Source organism: Clupea harengus, chromosome 23 (genome assembly GCF_900700415.2).
Source record: "Clupea harengus chromosome 23, Ch_v2.0.2, whole genome shotgun sequence".
NCBI classification, from domain to species: Eukaryota; Metazoa; Chordata; class Actinopteri; order Clupeiformes; family Clupeidae; genus Clupea; species Clupea harengus.
This window is the reverse complement of record NC_045174.1, coordinates 4,378,400-4,402,744: the sequence shown is the minus strand read 5'-3', so window position 1 is coordinate 4,402,744 and position 24,345 is coordinate 4,378,400. Positions and strand designations below refer to the sequence as shown.

The window sequence follows — 24,345 nt, the reverse complement described above, 5'->3', positions numbered from 1 at the left end:
TACAGACCTATTTTCAGCAACAGATTAGAGCAGGTATACACGTATCAAAGCATAAAAGCTTCATCATCCTCATGCCCTTTGACCCCCCCTCCACAGTATTTATTTCAGTCTTCTATTACTCCGCTTTCTCTAACTATTCCTTTTTCACTCTTTCCCTCTGAATTATGCTTACAATGTTGTGTTGTGTCCGTTTCCTGGTAGGTCTCACTGCTGTAAGTGCTTCATTGGTTTCTTAATGTTATGTCCTCAATAAGAAGATGACATGAGACCCTAGACAAATTGGTAGAGTTGTATCTTTTTCCCCTGCACCAGACCACTTGGCAGACCACATGTAGGATCTGACGGTCGAATATATGAAATCTCACTCAATCCTAACCTATCTCTTCTCCAATTCTCATGTCTTGCTTTTGTTTGAAATAATGAATGAATATATTATCCTTCTTATGTTAGAATAGAAATAGAATAGAAAAGCCTTTATTGTCATTGTATTCAGTGGCGATTTTAGCCCAAAATTTCTGGTGGGGCAATTTTGTATGATGTCATGTCATCCTCACAAAAATAGAGCTAGCTGATTATGATATTATTATATAAGCAATTTGCCTATATGCGCATGACAGCTGCATTTTGAATGCCGGCAGGGAGAAGAAATCCTATTTCAATTACATTTCACATGCTTCAGTTCTCAGCACGACACAAAGATGTTGCTTATAATACAGCAACAAAGTAAATAAAATAGATTGCAATAAAATAAAAAGATTAGATAGACACATAGTTCAAATAACTTACATGCTTTATCAAGCTTGTGGCACACGCATACAACATGAAGCGAAAGGCACAACTGAAAAAAATGACAGCAACAAATCATTCTGCTAAATGAACAAAACTCTCATAAAATGTTGTCTTATAAACAGAAATTATTTCAGGCTGCAACTTGAAACACGGAGGCTGGTTCCAAAACAGCAGAAAACTAGCGATAGCTAACGAGCAGTAATGCAGCGGCGTAGATCTGTATGATTTATTTTTTCTTGGTCACGGGTTAGTAGGCAGATTTCGTGGGGCACTAAAACTGCCCCATCTCCCAATGTAAACTTTGGCCTGTGTGGCTCACGCTCATTGGTGTTTCCATAGCAACAGTCTTATGTTTGTAGCACTGCCCCAGAAAGGGAGGGACAGCGGAAAGCAGGCAGCATTTCACAAAGCAAGTACAAACACAGAAACTCACACGAATCAAATTACTCCAAAACAGTACTATAATGCCTGTGAGTCCATTTTATTTACACACACATTTACAATTGAATCACTACTTTGCATATTAAATCAAATAAGATATATTTTGCCACAAAGCAGAGATGTATTGAGCTTTCTGCACCACAGCGCCATCTTGATCTGGTTAGGCAGTGCCCGAAGTGCCCCTAATGTAGAAACCCCACTGATTGTATTTACATATAACGAAATTTGGAGCGCTGCTCCTGTTGGTGCGACATAACACAACAATAGTACAAATAGAAAAATAGCACAAATAACTAAAAATGTTTTTGTAGAATGTTTGTTGGTGTGATAAAGATAAATGCTTCCTGAATACAAAATATGAGGATAACTGCCTACCATACAATGTTTGTTGGTGTGTAGCCAGTGGGATTACAGGAAGCATGCTGAATGGAGGGTGCTGAAGCATAAGTAAGGCATGATCTGACTGCATGATCATTCCTGAGCTAGCTAGTTCTTTGGATGATTACACAGAATTGAAGAGAAATGAAACAATGAGATATCATTGTTTATCTACCAAAGTACATCATTTATCATGCACAATGATGGTTCATGTCCAAAGAAAGCAAACCACACAACACACCAAAATATAAAATTATTTTTGTAAGTGTGCCACACCAGCACTTGTCAATTTGGCAGAATTTTGAGTGTCAAGAATCTATTATGCTCACTGTTTTGGAACATGTCAATGCACATGATTGAATAGTTTATCTCATTAAACCCAATAAACCCATTTAAATGCATAAAAAGAATGGAGAAAGAATAATGAAAACAACAGCCACCATAACCCATTAAAAAGTTTTGCAATATAAACTGCGATAAAATTGTGTGATTTGATATAGAATTCTATGGCAGTGACCTGTCTGCAGATATCCTAAGGCTGGCCCTTAAACACAGGTACATGGATCCTCATGAAAGTGAAGAATCACCTTCACCTTTGACTTCCTATCATCACTGCATCACTGGCTTTCCTCCTGCTCTGAGCTCTTAAGGGAAGGGGACTCGCTCTATCCCTGGGCTCATCAGAAAGGCCAAGTGACCTACCATTCTGTTAACACATGCCAGACACACAGTGCCACCTTGCTCCCTACCATCAACCTGTAAAACACAAATATAGAAACATAATGACTATACCATCTACCATCAACCTGTAAAACACAAATATAGAAACATAATGACTATACCATTTACCATCATGCATGTACAGATTACACATTTGCCCATGTTAACCGAATAATAATGATAACTAGTGGAAGCTTATATTTTGTAAATTAGGGAAATGAATGTAAAAAACCTCCAAACAATCATACAGTATTTTGCATGTTACCGTTCCAGAATCTCATACAGTCACATGAACATTACACACACAAGCATATGATGTCATGCCAAGATTGTCACACACATGAATGTAAAGATGCTCACATATGTGATAGGGAGTCTGTGCATGGAAAGGCGGGTCTCTGTATTAATAGGATTGGAGCATCCTTCAATAGAGCATTGAGGAGGAGGACTCTCTGCTGGAACTGTAATCAACTTTGACCTCAGGAAGCACTCCTGCAAAAATAAAAGATATATCCATTATTTAGCATCCTTCCAACCTCCAATTGAGTTAAAACCCTATTTTGCTGGAAGTTATTGACTTTGAACAGTGTATATTGGGCCCTATTTCCCCAGCTTTTCCCAATTTCTTACTTGGGACAAAAACGAGATAAATCGGTCCAGTATTGAGTTAGAACGCTATAACCAGCAACCGCAAACCGGCTGTACAATGTAATCCCATGGGGCAAGCACCTGCGTCAAAGTAAAGTGTGAGGTACTTCTCATGTCATGTTTTATAAGGTTGATAGTATAAGGTTGAAATGGGGGCTATGACAGACTAGCCCAATTTGAGCCCGACATGTTTTAAACATTGAAACTGTCGAAATGCTCCATTCCTTGTTCTCTGAAGAAATAACTTGTTTGCAAATGCGTGTGCACTGTTTAGAAATCTGTGGGCACGGATTACGAATCCAATAGCACAGTTTATAAACTGAGAGTACAGCAGCAGATGCGGATGCATGCCCTATAGAACTACATTGTATAGCCGTTTCGCATTTGCCGGTTATAGCATTCTAACTCAATATCGGACCAATTTTGTTTTTGTCTTTAGTCAACATTTGGACCCAAAAAGATTGGAAAATAGGGCCCAGGTTAAAAAGTGCAGTTTAAGTTGTATTGACAACTTTAACCTCGGCAGAACAATCAGTGTGATCCATGGATATTTAGGCAAAGCAAAATAACAAAATGGAAAAGCAAAATGGATAGACAGACTAACTCCTGCACGGGCGAGGATATTGGTGATGGTTCTGGTCATGAAGAGAGTTCTCTTTGCTCGGGTCACTGCCATATATAGGAGATTCCAGTCATCATCTTCAACAAGGCTTTGATTCCCTAAAGATAACAAACACCCACACATAGAATATTTAATATACATTGTACGTTATTTACAGAGCTGTTTTCTTGACTTAAAATGAACATTTGTATATTCTTACATTCTCCACTAAACATGCACATACACAAGCTAAGAATTGCACATTTGCAAATACACACACCACTAGCTAAATGAAACAATCACAGACTAACCTCCATGTTCCTGAGCTGGTAAGGCCTGGAGTGCACCGAAGTCATCTATGATGACAACGGTATCAAATTCCAGTCCTTTGGCCTTATGCATTGTGCCCAGGATAAAATCTGAGAGGAGCAGTAGGATTAGAGAAAGAAAATGAGCAATGAGAATATACACCTATACACAATATAATCCTCTATGTCAGTGAGAATATACACCTATAAACAATATAATCCTCTATGTCAGTGAGAATATATACCTATACACAATATAATCCTCTATGTCAAGAGGAGTTCAACACAGTTCAACATCTTTGCTGAGAGAAAGAGAAAATACTAATGTAAGCATAGGACAAATCACAGGGGTAATCTCTGGGATCAAATCACAGGGGTAATCTCTGAGATCAAAACACAGGGGTAATCTCTGAGATCAAAACACAGGGGTAATCTCTGAGATCAAATCTTATACAAAGAGAACATAGAAACAAGTACTCTCTCAGTCTTGACTGTCCAATTCTTGGCTCAAGAGGATCACAGTAGAGGGTTCAAGACTCAGGAGCAAACTCTTGAGAGAGGGAGAGGTTAGTCCATAATCAGTGATCCTGGGGACTCTGGCACTCTCTGGTGGATGCACAAGATGGTGACTAAGGCCTCTTCTCTTGTCTTTCTCACTCTCTGGTGGATGCACAAGATGGTGAATAAGGCCTACTCGTCAGTCTTTCTCTGTCTATAACTCTCACCCTTAATCACCTGCATTTTGTCGTTTTGTCTGGTGCCTCCGACGGATGCGCTCGAGTTGGTCTGGAATCTGCTCTCCATACTTCTCCACCACATTGATCTTCCATGACAGGCCATCTTCCTGGTTCTCAGTGATCTCAGCATACTGACACAGACCCCAATACCCTGTCAGCCCTCCCACTCCGCCTTCACTGAATCGACGAATAAAAGGGTCTTTTATCTGTAAATCTAATAGAGGTAACAGACGGTGAGGAAAGACAAATTGTAATCGGTGGTGCTGATCAATGGAAATCAGTAAAGATGATATTTCACATGATGCAAAGTTGGTAATGCCCATCTGAACCTTATGAAAGTACCTGTATGAGATTCTCACACAGGAAAGTGAAACTTACTCAGCCCACAGTCTCTTTGCTTCAGAGCCCAGATGTCATGAATTGTACTCAAGCCAAATGTCTTGATTCCCTAAAACAGAGACAAGCACAGTTTATTCCAGGTGGGAGTCTAGTGAGGTTATAGTGGACAGAATAAAAGATCATTTTTAAAGATGTTAAAAGATCAACACATTGGATACATACATTTGCTTGTCACAGAAATGAGTAAATAACTTTATGGCCTTCTATTCTTACCAGTGCCACTCCCGTCCAAATTCATCTCCACACAAACAGGAGAACAGAACATGTTCTCAGAGACATAATAAGGGGGAAGACAAATCACTTAGGGAAAAATGATGACGCTAAAGATCGCAGATCTGTAACCGGAAGTCTTGCCCTGTATTATAAAGAGCCAAGATTGTTGGAAGAGGCATAGCTGACGTTAAGAACTTCCCCTGAATGTTGTTTATTTCCACCGTGACTACAGCAATAGCCACGCAGTGAAATTAAGCGCAGGCAGAGGTGTTGCCAAGATGGCTGTACTTGTGGCGACACGTTACTCAATACAGTGCACCCTAGTGGCCATATCCTCATAGTATCTCTTCAATGATTTCTAAAGAGAGCGTAGGCCATTATGATCAGTTGATTTGGTTGACTCACGCCTATAATGTAAATGCGGCTGGTGGGTTCGAGGTTTATAAGCCTCACTGCCTCATTGAAGATGGAGAAGTTCGTGCGGCTGAGAACAGCCAGCCTCCCATCAGCTCCACCCACACCGGTCCGAAACCGGCGACACATCTCTGTGTCCTGTCCTTGCACAGAACCTGTTACACACACACACACACACACACACACACACACACACACACACACACACACACACACACACACACACACACACACACACAGTTTTTTCATCCACTGTCATGTAAACCATAGCAGAAAAATGTGTCTGTGTTTGTTGTCAGAAATGCACCTCTCTGCCCTCCTCCAACCAGTGTCTTCCTAACTCTTTTGCCGACTTCAAGTATGGTTGCACCAACATAGGCGATCTCAGGACCAAATCTGAAACTCTGAGAAAGCAATCATCTCATCTCAGTAAAGTTAATTGTAAGTGTATGTACGTGTGTATTACTGGAAGTGTATTGTAAGTGAGTCTGGTACCTGTGTCAGGTAGTAGATGTGTGTGTGTTGAATCATGTCTAAGTTGTTGATTGCTCCTCTGAATCTGTAAATATGTTGGTGAGGGTCGCCCACCAAGATCTTTGCACATGGTTGAGACATCAAGATGTCCATGGTCGCTAGTGGGGATAGGGGAAGGATTATATTATCTTCAGATTGATTTTGCAGTGGTCCTTTAGCTTGATCTGATCCTAAAAGAGTTACAATACTAGACTGATGACATTAGGTTAATCTTATGCCACATTGGACACGATTGTGAAATTCTGAAAATAGCAGAGCAAAATAGCAATAGCATATCAAAATATTATTTCCTATACAGTTTTATAGTTTATGTATAAATCTTCTACAGGTGAACATGTTATTTACAAGTGAGTGTGATTTGCAGACCTGGGGTACAATCCTGGGCCTCATCTATAAAGATGACATCATAGTGTTCTATCTGGGTACCCTCCAACTGCCACAGTTTAAGGTATCCTGCAGAGGAGTAGAGGGCAAGTCACCAGTTGCAGATGTTGGATGTTACATTGTGTGATGTCGTCTATCGTAATGAAATAGTTGCATTTACCATCATGACACATGTGATAGGCCGACTCGGAGGTTGGTTCAACCTCTTTCATTTTCTTCCATATGTGCCTGGCACAGTTCAAAAACCTCTAGAAAAAAGAAAAAAATCAGGGCTGATAACCACAGCAACAATGCCACTGCAAAGCTTTGTATACTGTGTATCAGGCAATTTGTATCTGTATTGCAGCTATTTACGGACTTTCAAAAAGGATAACTTGAATACTGTATATCTGAAATATGTATGATATAACAGTATTGTGTATGAACACCTGTCTCAGCCAGTACAGGCAAGACCCTTTTTACCGTTTTCTCAGTTTTATTAGGCCGGCACATGTTCCCACGCGTATTCTTGTACCATTCAGGCACATGCTGGGCATCTATGTGTTGGTCTGTGGAGGCCCAGAAGTTGTTGATAGTCTTAGTGACCACCTTGGCCCAAACAATGCTGCGTTCGCCATCGGGCATCACCCCGAAGACAGAGAAAAGGTTCAGGCTCGGATGCAGTTTTTCACGATACCTGAGGAGACCAAAAGGCATCAGCATGTCTGAGCACTGAAGTACATGGAAGCTGTTTTTGTTTCAGTGTGTTGATAACAGAATATAACACTTACAAATATTCAATTGTGTGATTAGTTTAAGATGCAGTCTGCGGACTGCAAAAGTTGGAAAGCAGGCTCAGACAACCCCTGCCAGAATCCCCACCGGATTAGGGGATAGGTCTCAAATGCCACCAGGCCTGGCTAAAGCAGTAATTGGAGTGATAATAACAGGTTTTATGGTAGCAGCCAGAATTATTCTACATAAGTGGAAGAGTCCACACAGACCAGAGGTTACAGAGTGGCTCAAGCTCATGACAGAGATAGCCTCTCTTGAACTCATGATCGGATGGGTGCAGAATAATTCAAGCAAAACCAGCCAAGCATGGCTGTATTTTGTCTCCAGTTTTGTTACAAGTGCTTAGAAGGGATGCAGGACTTTAAATTATATAATGGAGAGGGGTGTATATGTATTACACTGAATGTATATTTGTATGTCAAATGTAATGGCAAGGGTTTACATGGGCTGCCGTTAAGGTTTTGTTTTGTGTGGTTTCTTTTCTTGTCTTTTTTTGTTTTGTTTTGTTTGTTTGTTGTTTTTTGTGTTTCCCCTTTAAAATGTGAGATGTTTTGTAACATATATGTGTACATTCTATGTATATGAAATTGCATCTTTAAAACAAATAAAAAAAACTTAAATGACAAAAAAAAGATGCAGTCTGCGGTTCAGTTTCGTGAAAGGTTCTTGATATTTGCGCTCAACAGCTAACTTACACTTACAACAGCTAATCGATTTACACACCTCCCTTCCATGCTCCTGAAGGAAGTGTGTTGATTGGCTGGGATTGTTTATGGCTCAGTCCAAGCCACTGTGTTTGTTTCCCATTTACAGAACCAGGACTGTAAACAAACACTTTTTTGACTGCAAACACTAAACAGACCAAGGACCATAAGGGGCAATTCACTGAATTTTACAAATGTACTGTATCTTTAAAAGAACAGACTGCACCTTTAATTTTAAAATAAATGCACTTCCAACTCAATCCTGATATTGTGTATGTATGACTGTTTTGCGGTGAGTTTGTAATAAGAGGAAAAAGTTTACCTCTGTCCCACAGCAGCAAAGGCAAGGGAGTGGAAGGTCTTGCATGAAACGTTGCCAGGGAAGATGCGCTCTGCCTGCTCCTGCACCGCTTTATTGAAGACGACGTACAGGAAACGAAGCTCAGGCCTCTGCTTGGCATAACAGACCAGTGTGGTAGTCTTCCCCGTACCTGAAACACCCCTACAGTCTCACACACTGACTACATTAAATGGGCATGAATAAATCCAGGAAGGGGAGTCTGGAATAAGGCTCTCACCAGCAAAGGCCATGATTTTGACCACATGGTCTCCCTCTGTATTGTGATTCAGAATCTGCTTCTGTTCTTGGGTCAATTGGTTCTCCCTGTGTGAAGACAGACACATACAGAGCCCCCTAGTGGTCAGCTGATAAAAAAAGACCCATATGTAAATCTGTACTCTCAGTTTAGATTTGCAAAAGTTTTCATACCCACAGATTTGTGATCCATGCCCATCCATCTATGATTTGCTAATTATTTCTTCAGAGAACAAGGAATGGAGAATTTCGACAGTTGGGCTCAAATTAGGCTAGTCTGTCCTAGGCCCCATTTCAACCATATACTATCAACCACATAAAACATGACATGCGAAGTAACTCGCACTCTCCTCTGCACATTCACACACTTGGCTGTGCACATATATGCACATAATTGCACATAGGCTATATCTAGTAATGTGTGTGTGTGAAAAGATCTGTCACTTTGGAATAAAAATGCATGAATTGCTTTGCAAAAAGTATCTAAACAAAAATCAGACCCAATAATCACAGCAGCTTGTGATAATACCTTCACTCGTTCTTTGAAGAAAGAAGTTGTTTGCAAATCCGTGCACACTTTTACAAATCTGTGGGCACAGTTTTTATCGGACTTTATTTGTAACCCGCAGAATACAATTCACAAATGTGTACCATGATCCACTTTTTAAAAATATATGTTTGTGGACAGTGCAATATTTATTGACCATGGTTGTATTCATGATTGTATTCTGTGGGTTACAAATAATAAAGTCCAATAAAAACTTCCATAGGTTTGCAAATCTGTGGGCATGGATTACGAACCCGAGAGTACAGATTATAAACTGAGAGTACAGATTTACACATGACTCTTTCTTTTCTCATGAGACACTAGGGGGCTCCGTAGATACACATATGGCTCATCAAAAATAATTCAGTTTGTGTGTGTGTGTGTGTGTGTATGTGTGTCTCAGTGTTTCTGTTAGCCGGTAAAACACTGTTACACGATGGCACATGAGTAGCCTTGGATTTGGATCTACTTATGCTGAATGTAGTTGCCCACCCTACATCCAAATGCCCACCCTAGGATGACATCATGGTAACAGGCAAAAACTGATTTGAGGATATTCACTCTTTTGTCAGCCTAGGTGTACATGATATAGGCTGCATTTTATTTGAGTTTGTAGCATCGATTGTTACTGAAACACGCACTGGTACATTTCTAATTTGTCAGGTAAAATAAATTATTTCCAGACTACAGGCCCACAGGAAAAAGTCCAAGTGGAAACCCTGGTGTGTATGTGTCAGAGAGAGAGAGAGAGAGAGAGAGAGAGAGAGAGAGAGAGAGACAGCTCTGACCTCACACCATTCAGCATTAGGGGTTCCTCTGATCTGTTGGAAGGAAGGACGTTCTCCATAAGGTGCAACACATGGAAAATATTATAGTGCAACCTAGAAACAGACACAAAGAGACACAATGAGACAGTAAGAAAGGGACAAGGGAAATGTAAGGTTTTGCCAAGATCAGCTGAAGCACTCATAGACATCAGATACATCAAACATCGTAAACCATTTGGTAGACCTGTCTCAATTCAGTATATAATGTAAGCCCAATGTAAAATCGTACTCATAAACAAAGCCAGAGTAACGAGGAGAATCGTAATCGGGAGTAGACAAGAGGATGCACGTCTCACCGGTTGCTGATTTTGACACGTGTGTCTGCCATGGCGCGCAGCAGTGTGGCAGTGCACCACAGGAACTCTGAGAGCTGCTCAGGGGTCAGAGGGGTCCGTAGACAGACCACCACCTCCCACACGTCTCCCACCCCATCAGCCAGAACCAACATCAGGGCCAGAGCTGACCACGGGTCTTCACCCTTAACACACAACCAACCATTCTTTTAATCAATATATATTAACAAATTCATTGTTAAAGAATAGCTATGAATCAGAAAAATGTGTGTGTGTGTGTGTGTGTGTGTGTGTGTGTGTGTGTGTGTGTGTGTGTGTGTGTGGTGTGTGTGTGTGTGCACTGGTACAGGGCAGCGGGACATACCGTCTGCATGTCCTCTGGCATGCAGGCTCTGGCCTGCTCATAGAGGTGATGACCCCTAATAGACGCTAAAATCCTCTCCTCTCTGTCTCCGTCTCTGCGGAAGGTCTGAGACATGTACCTATACACATATAAACACACAATTACACAGAAAATGACCAATACTACTATATACTATACTCCTATAACTTAGATACATAGAGGACCACTATTGTTCTGTATATCATTTTGTCACTGAATAGGATGTTTCATCACAAATGAATAGATTAACCAATGGTACCTCTACATTTTATGTATGAATGTTATTCTATCACCAGACGCAGTAGTAACATTGTTTGTGAAAAACTACAGGAGAGACACTGTTATTCTTCTCTCTGTTTTTCTTTGTATTGTCGGTACAGTCGGGGGGATCACAGTAATACTTTGCCATGTGTAGTAAACAGAGGTTGTTGTAGTCGTCTGATGTCATGTGGTTTTCCTGAAGAATGGAGATAACTTCTTGCTTCCCTGCTTCCCCCTGCCGATGGTAGCGGAGGTAGCGCTTCTTCCATTGACAAAACTGTGTAATAGATCACAGATTAAAAGGCCAAAGATGTAAACTAAAATTAAAGGAGGAGTGGATGTATTTCCATTTGAGTGTGTGTGAGTGTTTGTGTGGTCAGTTAGCACGTGTCAGTCAGTGTGCATACTCATACCCAATCATCAGCGATGATATCCCTCCACTGTCTGCAAACCAGGTTGGCCCTAAGGAGCAGGTCAACAGCTGAGAGCATGGCCAGGATATCCCTCAGCACGGTTTGAGGCAGGGCATCGATACCTGTGTCAGGAGGAGGTGGAGGAGGTGGAGGAGCCGGCACAATGTTCCTCACAGGAAAGTAATGCTCAATTGTCCTTTGCTGAGGAGTACCTGGTTGGACTGATGGACAAAGAGACAGTGATTTGAGAGCAAACTGAAGATAGGCGTCAAGTTCATAGACTTACGAAGGCATTAACAACCAGAAACCAATATCTGAATGGGATAAGTGGCTCTGCTTTAGTCCTGTCTCTGTAAATATACCTCTCCTACCGCGTTGGGTTGGGTACGGAGTACGAGGGCTTCGACCCCGTGAGCTCCTGCGATCTCCAGGCATTCCTTCTAAACACATATAACACAGATATATATAGAGAGAGAGAGAGAAAAAAAGAGAAAGAGAAAGAGAAAGAGAGAGAGATATATACAGTAGATATAGATTCAGAGTGTATTTTCCATGTAACCTTCAAAAAAAGAACTGGCTCAGTTGGTTTGAAACAGACAATTCAAAAAACAATTGCAGTTGTTGTATTAAATTCAAACACATCCCCCATAACAGCTAGGCTGGTGCATGTATCAACTAATCTAAAAACATGGGTGGCTGTTAAGCTTTAAAGACACAGTAAGGAGTTTTCACCTAAACCTAGCCAGCTAAATAGAAAACTTGGCTTGCAATGACCCAAATCAGCACATTTGGCACTCGTAAAGGGTAACTAGGTTGCTAAATGATGCATGTTTCCAGCCCAAAGCTATGAATAGTGCAGCTAGTGAGAACGACAGATGTGTCGGTTCTTCAGATGGCCATAGCTATAGCCTAAATTTGAGGATAATATAAAACCAAAATACCTACAAAAAGTGAAACCAGAGAAAGCCACTACTCTAATTAAGTCCTATCCTTGTCCTGCTCCTAATCCTTCATTAGTGGATCTACTGGAACAGTCCAACTGGTTATCTCCAGCTCTTAACTGTCATGCTCCCCTGAAGACGCAGACTGTTTCATTTCTCCACACTGCACCTGCACGTTTTTTTGGCCTTCCTTTTTTTTTGGCCTTACATTTTTTCAACAATTCATCAAAGATTGACTTATTTAATTACTGATCAAAAGGAACCATGCTCCCTGAATACTCTGGACCCACCACACAATAATGCATTTTGTGGATTCAGTCTCCCCACAGAAAGTCACATCTTGGATCTCATCATTAAGTACAATTCTTCCACCTGTCAGCTGGATTCTGTTCCAACACGTTTTAATGAAGGCGTGCCTGCCCTCTATTGCCCCTCTGATAACCTCAATAATTTATGTCAAAAGTCCTTGAGAGGACTCTGGAGTTTGCCCTCAACACAGCACAGAAATGTCACAGCCTTGCTGAGTCAATGACTGGCTCCCTGAATCACGGATTAACATTACAATCTTATTAATGACATTAAAAGCTCTTTATAAATCCCCCCTTGCCTACCGCACAGACTATAACATGTTTCATTATTGATCTTATGTAAGGTGATCTTGAGTGTCAGGAAAGACGCCTTTAAAATATATTATTATTAAAATATACATTAAAACGGTAAAACCTTCCACAATATAACTGCAAGAGCCTAGTTATGCGTTGATATTGTACGAAAGGGAGCAGCCTAATTTATACCTTCCAAGAAAAAAGACAGGCCTTCAAGAATACAAAACTGAGCCCTTAGCTTTTCCGTGTATTTACGTCTACATATATATATATTATGATACCGTGCAAAGCAGCTTATAAAACAATTGTCTTAAAATAAACTAATGTAGCAACTCATTTTCGATTTGTTTTTAATTTCAACCCGAATATATAATTATGGTGTTCAAAATATTGAGCCAAAAAATTTAGAAAACTATTTAAAACTTTTGCATTTACCTTATCCTTCCAAAGCCAAGTTAACGATTTGGTAGCCTACGTAGTCGGTTGAAGTTTTTATCTAAATTGTGGTCCGTAATCCCACCGCTACCGCGTAACCCCATGCGCGCTTTGAGACTCTGTATGGTCTTGAAGAAGCGCGCCTAAAATTCAAAGTTCTGGCACAGTCGTATCGTCTTGGTCAGACGTGGCATACTGTCACTGACGTCACTGAGGCTGTAGTTTCGGTTTCAGAGAATCGAAGGTCGGAGCAAGCACACTGGCAACAGGTCTTACGGTGCCAACCACCAAAAGGCAAATCATTAACAGCCTGTTTTAACATGTCATTGCCTGCGTAAGGCATCATACATCGCTGTAAACCAACCAATCAGAGCAGAGATCATCACCATTATTAATGAGCACATCAAAAAAGGGAACACAGCTTGTTTCATTCTAGGGCCAAATCAAATGATTGTAAATAGACGCGTGGACAATTTTCGCCCCGACCACCAAAGTCACATACGGTCTATGTAGACATTAGAGAACAATTAAAAATACTGAATACATGCATTCTATGTATGTACTAAAAGGTAACGGTAAAGGTCCGGAGCTCCAGAGTGACTTACAAAGGCATCCGCGGTGGTCGGGAATCGAACGGGTGTCGAAGACACCATATTATTGTAAATTCAACAAAATAGAAATAACCGTTTTCTTTTAATGTGAAGGATGCCAATATTTTCATCCCTCAACTGCATCCTTCCCTTTTGATTGTAATGTGTCATTTTGTAAGCCTTGAGTGAAAACATAACAATTACAGAAGGTGTGACTTTAGCCAATGGTCAACATCATTCAAATTCAGCTAGACCTTGAACTATGCGCATTAGAAAAGTAGGAACATCTTTATCACCAATGCAGTCTTACCTGTGCTTCACACAATGCCTGTTATTACCGAGGTGGCTTGAAAGATTATCGATTTTTTTTGTACCATTTTCATTAGTTCTTCGGCTTGTTCTAGGATAAACCCTTGAAACAGTACTTTCAACAATACTAAATATTGATAGACGTTGCTTTTTTTTTTTTTTCATCCAGCAGAATAAACAGCATTATTTGCACACACTTCTGTAAATTGCACAATACTGATTGCACCATATTGATAATTGATTTTCAAATCTTTTTTTAATTAGAATGTATTCCCACTTCTATGAATGGGAATACCTTAATGACAGTTGTTCAATGCTCTTTAACAGGCACGTGCACAGACATTTTGGGGGGCAGGTGCTCAAACCAAAAAAAGGGCACCCATCGCCAAAATTATTAATGAAATTGAAAATAATAATAATAAAAAACACAGTAGGATATTCTCAACTTAAATATTTATTTTTGTTAACAAACTAACTCAAATTATCTCCTGAACATAACTCAGTCATACACTCTGTCTGTCCTTCCTCATCCATGAGGGGCTCCTCTGAACCAGGTAGGGTTACTGATTCTCCCTTATTTGTTTTACTAGTTGATGGCCTGATCCAAGATAAAAGAAAGCTGTTACCCTGAGCTGCTTGCTGCAGTTCCCTGTCCTTCTGCTTTTGGAGTCTCTCTTTTCTTGGCATTATGCTGCAAATTTTGTAAATGAGATAAATCAATGTTGTGCATAATGATCAAGAGTGTCTTACATTATCTCTGTAAAGCTGACAACACAGTACACACACATTTGTTTTTACTGTTTTCTGACTGAGTTGAAGCGTAAGCAGCATTACACTAATAATATACCATAATATACCTCACCAGACTGTCATGTAGCTCAACTTAAGACCTACCTTTCATTTCAATAATTACATGAAACAAAACTGAACCTGTCTAATTTGTAGAACCGTAAAACTGCCTTTAAATTCTCTGCCTGTTTGCCTGCCTGCCTGCCTGTCTGTCTGTCTGCCTATATCTCTCTCCCTCTCTCTCTTCATTAAACATGACAAACGTCAGTAAACAGCTGGACAAGGCTTTGAAATCACGGATTTCGTGAGTTTTGTATTTGTTTATTTTTTTAGGAAACGTCGGACCAGTTGCGAGGTAATGTTTTCGGCGGCGCTAATGTTGTGATTAATTTATCACCAAACAACGTCGGGGGATTGCACAAACACCGTTTGTCTGATGCTGCGGGTCAGAGAATAAGTAGGCTGCAGCCGTTTGGCCGGGCGCTCAGCACTGCATAAGCACTAAGTGGAGGAGGAGGAGGGAGGGGCGCGTGGGGCTTGTGAGCGCCGCGGAGCATGTCGGGGCGAAATTCTCACAAGAACTCAAATAAATGCCCCGTCATATATCAAAACACATTTGGGGGGAATTGATGCCAGAGAGAGTAATTTTTATTCTTAAATATTGATGAATGAAGAAAAAATTTGGCTCCAGCAGAAGGGGCACTTTTCTCATCCAGGGCAAAAGGTGCCTAAGCACCACTAGGGGTCTATCTGTGCACGTGCCTGCTCTTTAATAATGATCATTTTTTATCAGACGTCACAGTGAAATAAAAAAAAAAACTGAAACTGATCACATCAAAGTTGCATGGTCAGTTGAAATTAAAACACATCAAATAAAATAGTAAAATATGAATCCTATTCTCAGAAACAGTTCATTTATTGAGGACATTACATTCAAAACCCAAATAAAAAATATTCATAAACATGGAGAGCAGGTAGGCGAGGAGAGGACGTAAAACCAAACAAAGCTAAACTCGTTTTCTGTGAACCAGTTATTTACAAGGCAAGAGTGTTGAGCACTGTACAGTATGATGTGGTAGCTGCTGTCAATCATGTGAATCAGCTGCTGTGAATCATGAGATCATGTGAATCAGCTGCTGTGAATCATGAAATCATGTGAATCAGCTGCTGTAAAATCATGAGCTCATGTGAATCAGCTGCTGTGAATCATGAGATCATCTGAATCAGCTGCTGTGAATCATGAGATCATGTGAATCCCTTACCAAATGAACTTCTCCTCTGGGGAGCCAAGTATCCTCCCCATGGCGGCCATGATGGAGCATGCAGCACAGGGAACATGAGGGTGCTGTGCAGATTTGAACGGACCCTCCCTCCTCCCCCAAAATAAATAGATCAAATTGAAATATTGAAATATTTCAGCATGGGCGGTTTGTCCATAGGGGCGATGCACTGCCAAGCGGGAAAAGGAGAGATTTTTTTTCTGTCCGATTCTACCACTGCTACAGTGGTTATGAGTCTTCTAGACCGTTTGATCTGCCTCTGAATGTCATTGTCTAATCAGGCTAAAGTCGTGCTTCAAATGGTCCCGCCCCTTTTGGGGCAATTTCAGTAAGGTTGAAAATCGCCCCATACGTCTCTCATAGACTCTCATGTAAAAAAAAATGTTTTTCACATAACAGAGCTTTCAATGCAATCTCTATGGGTTCTTGGAGGGATAGCACTAATGTGCTTTCGTCATACCTAACTGCGAAAAGCGCAGGCGGTGGTTTCGATCAAGTCACATTCTGTCAAAATGGATAGCATTCAGCGTAACAACTCAATCTTCTCTTTGATATAAACTCCTTTTAGTCGACATACTAATCAAGATAAATTGGCAACAAAACAATTAGGATCTCCTAGATCAAATGTATCCATTCAACAGGTTTCTACAAAGGGGGGGGGATCCCACACCCGAGGATTTTTCAAGAATTGGTACGAAAGAAAATCGTGGCTAGCAGGCTGTGCAGTGGCTAACGCGATCTGTATTTCTATATACCACTGTCACTTTTCATAGGTTTCAGTGTGAATGTTCACTCCATGCATGCTACTTGCACTAACACAGACTTTTTTTTCTGTGTGATAACTTATTTTGCTTTTGTAAGCCAATACTTTCAAGAACAGTCAATAAATATTGTTGGTTTTTACTTATATTTTGCCCCCTTCTTTATGTTGTTACTGGACATTCATGTGTCCAGTTAAGCTATTTTACATCCTACAACATTTGAGTAATGTGAGTAATAAATTAAGTGGGATCATTTATTGTGGAGCCACATCATTTTTGCTTATAAAGGCTCCTGGTTGCAACTTTCTTCTATAGCTTTCCAACTGTAACTTATGTAGCTGTAGGGGAAATCTTTCTGTAGTGTGCTGTTATCTAGTGGACAAAAAAGTATTGCTGTATGACTGTATGTATCAGCTCAGAACAAATTGATACAATTGTCTTGCTTAATGTACTTACTGAATGGGTCGCCTTAATCATTATTTATATGTGCTTCATGCTGCCAAATTCCACCACCATCTGGCAACAGCTGGAGGTGGGGATCGCGATGGGATGCTCCATCTCCCCCATCCTCTTCATCACAGCTTTTGAACTGATCTTGAATGGAGCAAGACAGGTGGTGGGAGGAGCCCGTCTGCCTACTGGACGGAAGCTCCCCCCATTAAGGAGTTACATGGATGACATCACATGCTTGCTCCAAACTGCTCCATGCACGTCCAGGCTCATGAAGAGGCTGGATGAGTTGATCACTTGGGCCAGGATGAAGTTCAAGGCAAAAAAGTCAAGGAGCCTTTCCTTGCGGAAAGGGGTGCTGAATGACAGGGTCACCTTTATAGCCCATCCGAAGTCTTGGGAGGCAATATACAGCCAGCCTCTCAGACAAGGAAATAGGAAAGACCACCTTGCAGCAGCTCTCAGCAGTCCTGGCCAAAATCGACTCAAGCCAGTTACCTGGAAAGTACAAGGTGTGGTGTTTCAATTTCACACTGTACCCAAGGGTAATGTGGCAGCTGAAGCTGTGCGAAGTCACCTCGTCAGCCGTGAGCAAAATGGATGCAAAGACCAGCTCGTTCATCCGCAAATGGCTAGGGCTCCCAAGGGGCCACTCATCGGCCAGCCTGTATGGAAAGAACACACTTCAGCTTCCCCTGAAATCTACCACCATAGGTTACAGGCAGGAGAAGGAAAGGCTGGTGATGGAGCTGAGGGAATCTACAGATGAGACAGTGAGGGACATGGAAGCCCGGGTGTTGACTGGGAGGAAGTGGAGGGCCGAGGAGGAGGTGCAGAAGGCAGTGGGCAGGCTGCAGCACCAGGAGATGGTGGGCAGAGTCCAAACGGGGCGCGCTGGCCTTGGGTGGGGAGATCCGCCTATTCTGTGGTCCAGAGCTAGCAGGAAGGAGAGGAAAGATCTTGTTGTCTCGGAGGTGACAAGGATGGCAGAGGAAGAGTACAGGGTCAAGGCAGTGGCGCAGGGGCAGCAGGGACGCTGGACGACGTGGGAGGGGGTTGCGGGTCGGGTGGTGAGCTGGGCAGACTTCTGGAAACTGCTACAGGCTCGACTCAGTTTCCTCATCAGGGCAACCTACGACACTTTGCCCTCCCCCCGAAACCTCCAACAGTGGCTGGGCACGGAGCAGGCCTGTGACCTCTGTGGGACCATCAATGCTTCCCTACAACACACTCTGTCAGGTTGCAAGACCGCGCTATCCCAGGGCAGGTATGGATGGCGGCACGATCAGATGCTGAGGAAACTGGCAGAGGTAGTGGAGAGGAAAAGGCAAGAGGCAAGCGCTGGGAGGCAGCCGGGGAGCCAGCAGTGGACCCATTTCCTTAGGGAAGGGTAAAAGGGGGACACTGTCAGAAGGAGACCAGCATCCACCCTTTTGTTGCCAGGAGTGGAATGGAGAATGGAGGTGGACTTGGGCAGGCAGCTCCACTTCCCAGGGGAGATCTGCAGCACCACACTGAGGCCAGATGTGGTGCTGTGGGCCAGGACGGAGAGATCTGCGCTGCTTGTAGAGCTGACGGTGCCATGGGAGGAGGGGATGGAGGGAGCCCACGAAAGGAAGAGGGCAAAGTACTCTGACCTAGTTGCGGAGTGCAGGGAGAGCGGTTGGAGTACACAACTCTTTCCAGTGGAGGTTGGCACGAGGGGGTTTGTGGGAAGCTCAATAACTCGCCTACTTAAAGAGCTAGGGCTGAGGGGCAAGGAGCTACACAAAGCCACCAGAGGGCTGTCTGAGGTCGCAGAGAAGGCAAGTTTTTGGCTTTGGTTAAGGAGGCGGGACAAGTCATGGGGAGCGAGCAACTCCTGAGAAAGGCTAGCTGCGGGGGGTGACTGGGAGACGTCCCTGTTCACTGCCCCGCCACCAGGAGATGTTCCGGGATAAGGGGCGAAACATCTGTGAAAGGTGGTCCCCGGCTGATGACCCCGCAGCTAGCCCAAAGGGCACCGGTGGAGGTGCGGCAGGCCTAGAGCCTAGCAGGTTTTACCACCTACCTGTTCACACTAATTATGAGAAAAATTGCCCTCCCTGAGAAAACTCATAAGACACGGGTATCAAATTCATACAAAGAGGTAGTAGGATAATAAATACTATTTGATATATTTATTTTATAAGGTTACTTTTGGTGTTTTTTTCTTTAGCCAATAGGTAACAAGTAGAAGGCTGGCAGACAAATGAGAAGGAAGACAGACACTCACACATATACAGACGGACAAACAGTCACATACCAAACAGCGTTACACTCTGGGATGCAGGTAGGGAACAACATCTGAAGAGCACAACATCTCACACACACACACACACACAGACACACAGACACACAGACACACACACACACACACACACACACACACACACACACACACACACACACACACAAAGAAAAGGAGCTTGTAGGAGCTTTGGTGTTCACATGCTATTCAAATTCTGTTCCCTCTTATGTTAAGTGAGCCTAAAATCTTCTGTAACGCCCATAAGAAAAGAGATTAGTATACTATAACTACATAATTTTCTTTTGGTGAAGGCCGTTTCACTTATTCTTTTCTTCTAATTTAAAAGACTACAATGTGTGGAGTTGATAAAAGCTCATAAAGAAAAGAAAGAAATGGCTACAAGAATGAGTAACAATACTCATATGGCAGTTCAAAACCTAAACCAAAGTCCTAAGAAAGGCTCCGTCAGCCTGTGCAAAAGTAAGGGTGGCAACAGGGTACATCTAGCTTTCTTGTTTCATCAGCAAGACCAACGCCACGTGGTCTTTATTCCACTAATACCCATGAGGCATGAGTCCTACACTTACCGTTTGCTGCTTTTGCTGACCCAGCATGCACCTGGAGCGCCTGACCCTTGTATCCCAGAGTGGCGGAAATGTTTACAATAGAACCACCATGATCCTGCAATCAGGCAAACAACATAATCCATCAGTTCTATTCACAACCATCTTTGATCTTCATCTAAATGAAAATGCTTATGAAAGAATGCATGACTACTACTAAGGCAACGACTTTAGCATTCCACCATTTTTACTTCACCCCAGTCACAGTTCAACATTGTCCAGAAAAATCAGTGAATACTTTATCTAGTTTATGTTTAGCTATTCTTCAAAGCAATAAGACCATTTTACTTTAAACCACTTCTCATAGACCACTTTGCTGGCATTTAAAGTGGCCATGGTGTCAATCTCTAGCCTGACAATGTCATACTCATAATTCTAGTCAGAATATGAGTCTGATACCGCTCCATTGGGCTGTGATTATGGGGCGTGTTTCAACCGAACCAGGAGAAAAAATGCCTCTTCGCTCAATTGGTTACCTACAACCAATCAGAACAACGTAGTATGTGACCAGGGCCAGCTGATAAATTAAACTTTTACCGGATCCCGTAGGAAGGAAGGCAAAAACATCTTTTCGATTGACAAATGCCTTGATCGCGTTTCTCTGTTCCTCTTTCAAAATGAATGCACTGTCAATGTCTAAATGGACTCGAATCTATACATTTCAGCTCTCCAGCGGCAGCCATGTTTGTTGAAAACGAATTCAACCCGTGTGTTGGTGACGTGGTTGATTACGTTACTGTTGATCATCTGTCCATCATCGTATAAAGCCCGCCTTGACAATTTGATTGGTCCGACTATTTCTGATCGGAGATAGTTTCTCGCCAATGGAGCAATGCCAGACCGAACTTCCCGACTTCAAATGTTGTGGGCAGGGCTAAGTTCGGTCTGGTATCCAGGCTAGTCAATCTCCAGTACTGTCTTGAAGACGTTGAATGACAAAGAAGAGGCAGGACATGGGAAGTTACCTACAGCATTTAACCACAAAAACATTGATGTTACGAACATCTACATCGGATGAAATTTACTTAAAAATGTTCGATCTACAGCTGTAAAAATGATTTGCAAAACACCATTCCATAAGCCAATCACGTATGGAGGATACTCCCCGTGCAACGCCCATCTTCACATCACATGTACACAAATGTAAAGAGGCCTAAACCATGGTTACTCATTCCATAGGCAAAGACCTATATAGCTTTGACTTGATAGTTCTTGATGTCAAAAGACAAATGTTAATAATAATAATAATAATAAACTTTATTTGTATAGCACCTTTCATACAAAACAATGCAGGTCAAAGTGCTTAAATGTTATACAAGTGCATATGTTTTATTTTCATTTAAATGATTGAAGACACAACTGTTGGGAAAGCTATCATCCAGTTGGTGTTTTCAACATTTGTTTGTATTTTCCTGTGTGTGCAATAATCCAATCGGTGTTTAGAGAAGCTAATCAGTCTAATTTGAGCAAAATGTCGGCCTAATTGACGTTCATTACAGACCTATTTTCAGCAACAGATTAGAGCAGGTATGCACGCATCAAAGCTTCATCATCCTCATGCCCTTTGACCCCCCCCCTCCACAGTATCTATTTAGTCTTCTATTACTACGCTTTCTCTAACTATTCCTTTTTCACTCTTTCCCTCTGAATTATGCTTACAATGTTGTGTTGTGTCGGTTTCCTGGTAGGTCTCACTGCTGTAAGTGCTTCATTGGTTTCTTAATGTTATGTCCTCAATGGCTAAGAGCAGGAAGATGATGGCATGAGGCCTTAGACAAATTGGTAGATTTGTATCTTTTCCCTGCACCACATCCCTTGGCAGACCACATGCAGGATCTGACTGTCGAATATATGCAATCTCATTTAATCCTTACCTAACTCTTCTCCAATGCTCATATCTTGCTTTTGTTTAAAATAATGAATGAATAATATTATCCTTGTTGTGTTAGAATATAAATAGAATAGAAATAGAATATAATTAGAATAGAAAAGCCTTTATTGTCATTGTATTTGCATACAACGAAATTTGGAGCGCTGCTCCTGTTGGTGCTACGAGTGACAACTTATAACACAATAATAGTACAAATAGCTAAAAATGTTGGCAAGATAAATGCTTCATGTATACAAAATATGAAGATAACTGCCTACCATACAATGTTTGCTGGAGTGTAGCCGGTGGGATTACAGGAAGCATGCTGAATGGAGGGTGCTGAAGCATAAGTAAGGCATGATCTGACTGCATGATCATTCCTGAGCTAGCTAGGTTTTTGGATGATTACACAGAATTGAAGAGAAATTAAACAATGAGATATCATTGTTTATCTAACAAAGTACATCACTGATCATGCACAATGATTGATATTGTCATGTCAAAAGAAAGCACACCACACAACAAAATATATTAAAAAAAGATCCTGTTTACGGGTACATGGCTGACATGTATGCCTGCAATTCAAACGATAATTGTGAAACACTCTTTTATAGCCCCTGAAGAAGTATATCAGTGTTATAAGTCATGATTGTTCCATAATGTAAAGCTAACATGGCAGGATAATTTACACTCAGGACTTTCAGAACTCCTTTTTGGAGTAGTCAGGAAATCTTGTAGAGAGGATTTAGTCAACTAAAACAATAGTTGTCCAAATGCCTGTACTACACCATGTTTCTAAATACAAATATTACTGCCAAGCACACAATGCAGTTGCATGATTTTTGTAAGTGTGCCACACCTGCACCAGTCAATTTGGCAGAATTTTGAGGGTCAAGAATCTATTATGTTCACTGCTTTGGAACATGTCAATGCACATGATTGAATAGTTTAACTCATTAAACCCATTAAACCCATTTAAATGCCTAAAAAGTATGGAGAACGTTTTGCAATATAAACTGAGATTAAGTTGTGTGATTTGATATAAAATTCTATGGCAGTGACCTGTCTGCATATATCCTTAAGGTGGCCCTTAAACATGCCCGTATTAAGACTTCATGGTGCCCCTGGGCAACAGTGACTCTCTGGTGCCCACCTACCCCCACCCCGCAGAACACAAACCATACCTATCCACCGGGGTGTATTGGTCCTTGAGTAGAAATACTTTCTTACTGTACTCAAGTATTATTTCTGTACTTTACTTGATTGTTTTTTTAAACATACTTTTTGCTTAATACTGCTCCACTACATTTTCCATACATTGATGTAACTTATGTAAGGAATAATGCACTGGGAGCAAGTCAGTTATAAGAAAATAACCGTTCGACAGGGGGATGCTAGCGTTTACCCCCCTGAAGTGCGGTTATTTTCCATAACTAACTTGCTCCCAGTGCATTATCCCGCTTATATCACAGCAAACTTGCCAAAGTAATGAATGCATATGCTGTAAATTATGTTTAATGTGAACTTATGTTATTAGAAATCATAACTTAATACAGTGCAGAACTATTGTTTTATCTTTTGTTGACTTAATGAAATATCATTACTAATCTCAACAGGTATATTATTCGTCTAAATCATAAGAGAGTTTTTACTTTTGGTACTTAAGTAGGATATACAGACTTAAATCTGCTATAATCTACACAGAAAAGGAGAACATGAGCACATGTACAAAACAAATCAAGCTTTATTTATTTAATCGAACTCGCCCAAAAACAAGTCAGAAGCCTGCCAAGTAGCCTACGTCTTTCAACCAGTATATGGCGACATTAATAGCACTTTCTTAACAATGCATAGTATAGTTATCAATCTTCATTGCAATTATAGCACACCAAACAATGAAATCTGACATTACAAAAAGCAATCCAACGTTAGTTGGATTCAGTTATCATTAAACCAACTCACAGCACCGCAAATAAGCATTGCAGTTCACAAAGCTTTCCAAAACTTAAATAGCTAACAAGAAGTGATGACGGCTTTCAAAAACATCGGCGAGGTTATGCA

General features: G+C 41.4%; 1 protein-coding gene across 2 annotated transcripts; it reads right to left on the bottom strand.

Annotated features, from left to right (window-relative positions):
* Positions 1-1,473: 1,473 nt before the first annotated feature.
* Positions 1,474-13,646, bottom strand: LOC105908572 (F-box DNA helicase 1-like). Of its 2 annotated transcripts, XM_042703175.1 has the most exons (21): positions 13,344-13,646; positions 11,725-11,802; positions 11,363-11,583; positions 11,090-11,226; positions 10,671-10,788; positions 10,310-10,491; positions 9,975-10,067; positions 8,623-8,708; positions 8,367-8,535; positions 7,029-7,242; positions 6,727-6,814; positions 6,549-6,635; positions 6,144-6,280; positions 5,956-6,052; positions 5,640-5,803; positions 5,001-5,070; positions 4,621-4,836; positions 3,889-3,996; positions 3,581-3,696; positions 2,689-2,820; positions 1,474-2,364 (listed from the first exon to the last, which is right to left on the bottom strand). In XM_042703175.1, the coding sequence occupies exons 2-21, from the start codon at positions 11,795-11,797 to the stop codon at positions 2,254-2,256; spliced, it is 2,619 nt and encodes an 872-aa protein (XP_042559109.1). In that variant the 5' UTR covers positions 11,798-11,802; positions 13,344-13,646; the 3' UTR covers positions 1,474-2,253. The 2 variants fall into 2 exon arrangements, with proteins under 2 accessions (XP_042559109.1, XP_042559108.1); XM_042703174.1 differs by lacking the exon at positions 13,344-13,646 and having other exon boundaries at positions 11,725-11,844.
* Positions 13,647-24,345: the final 10,699 nt, after the last annotated feature.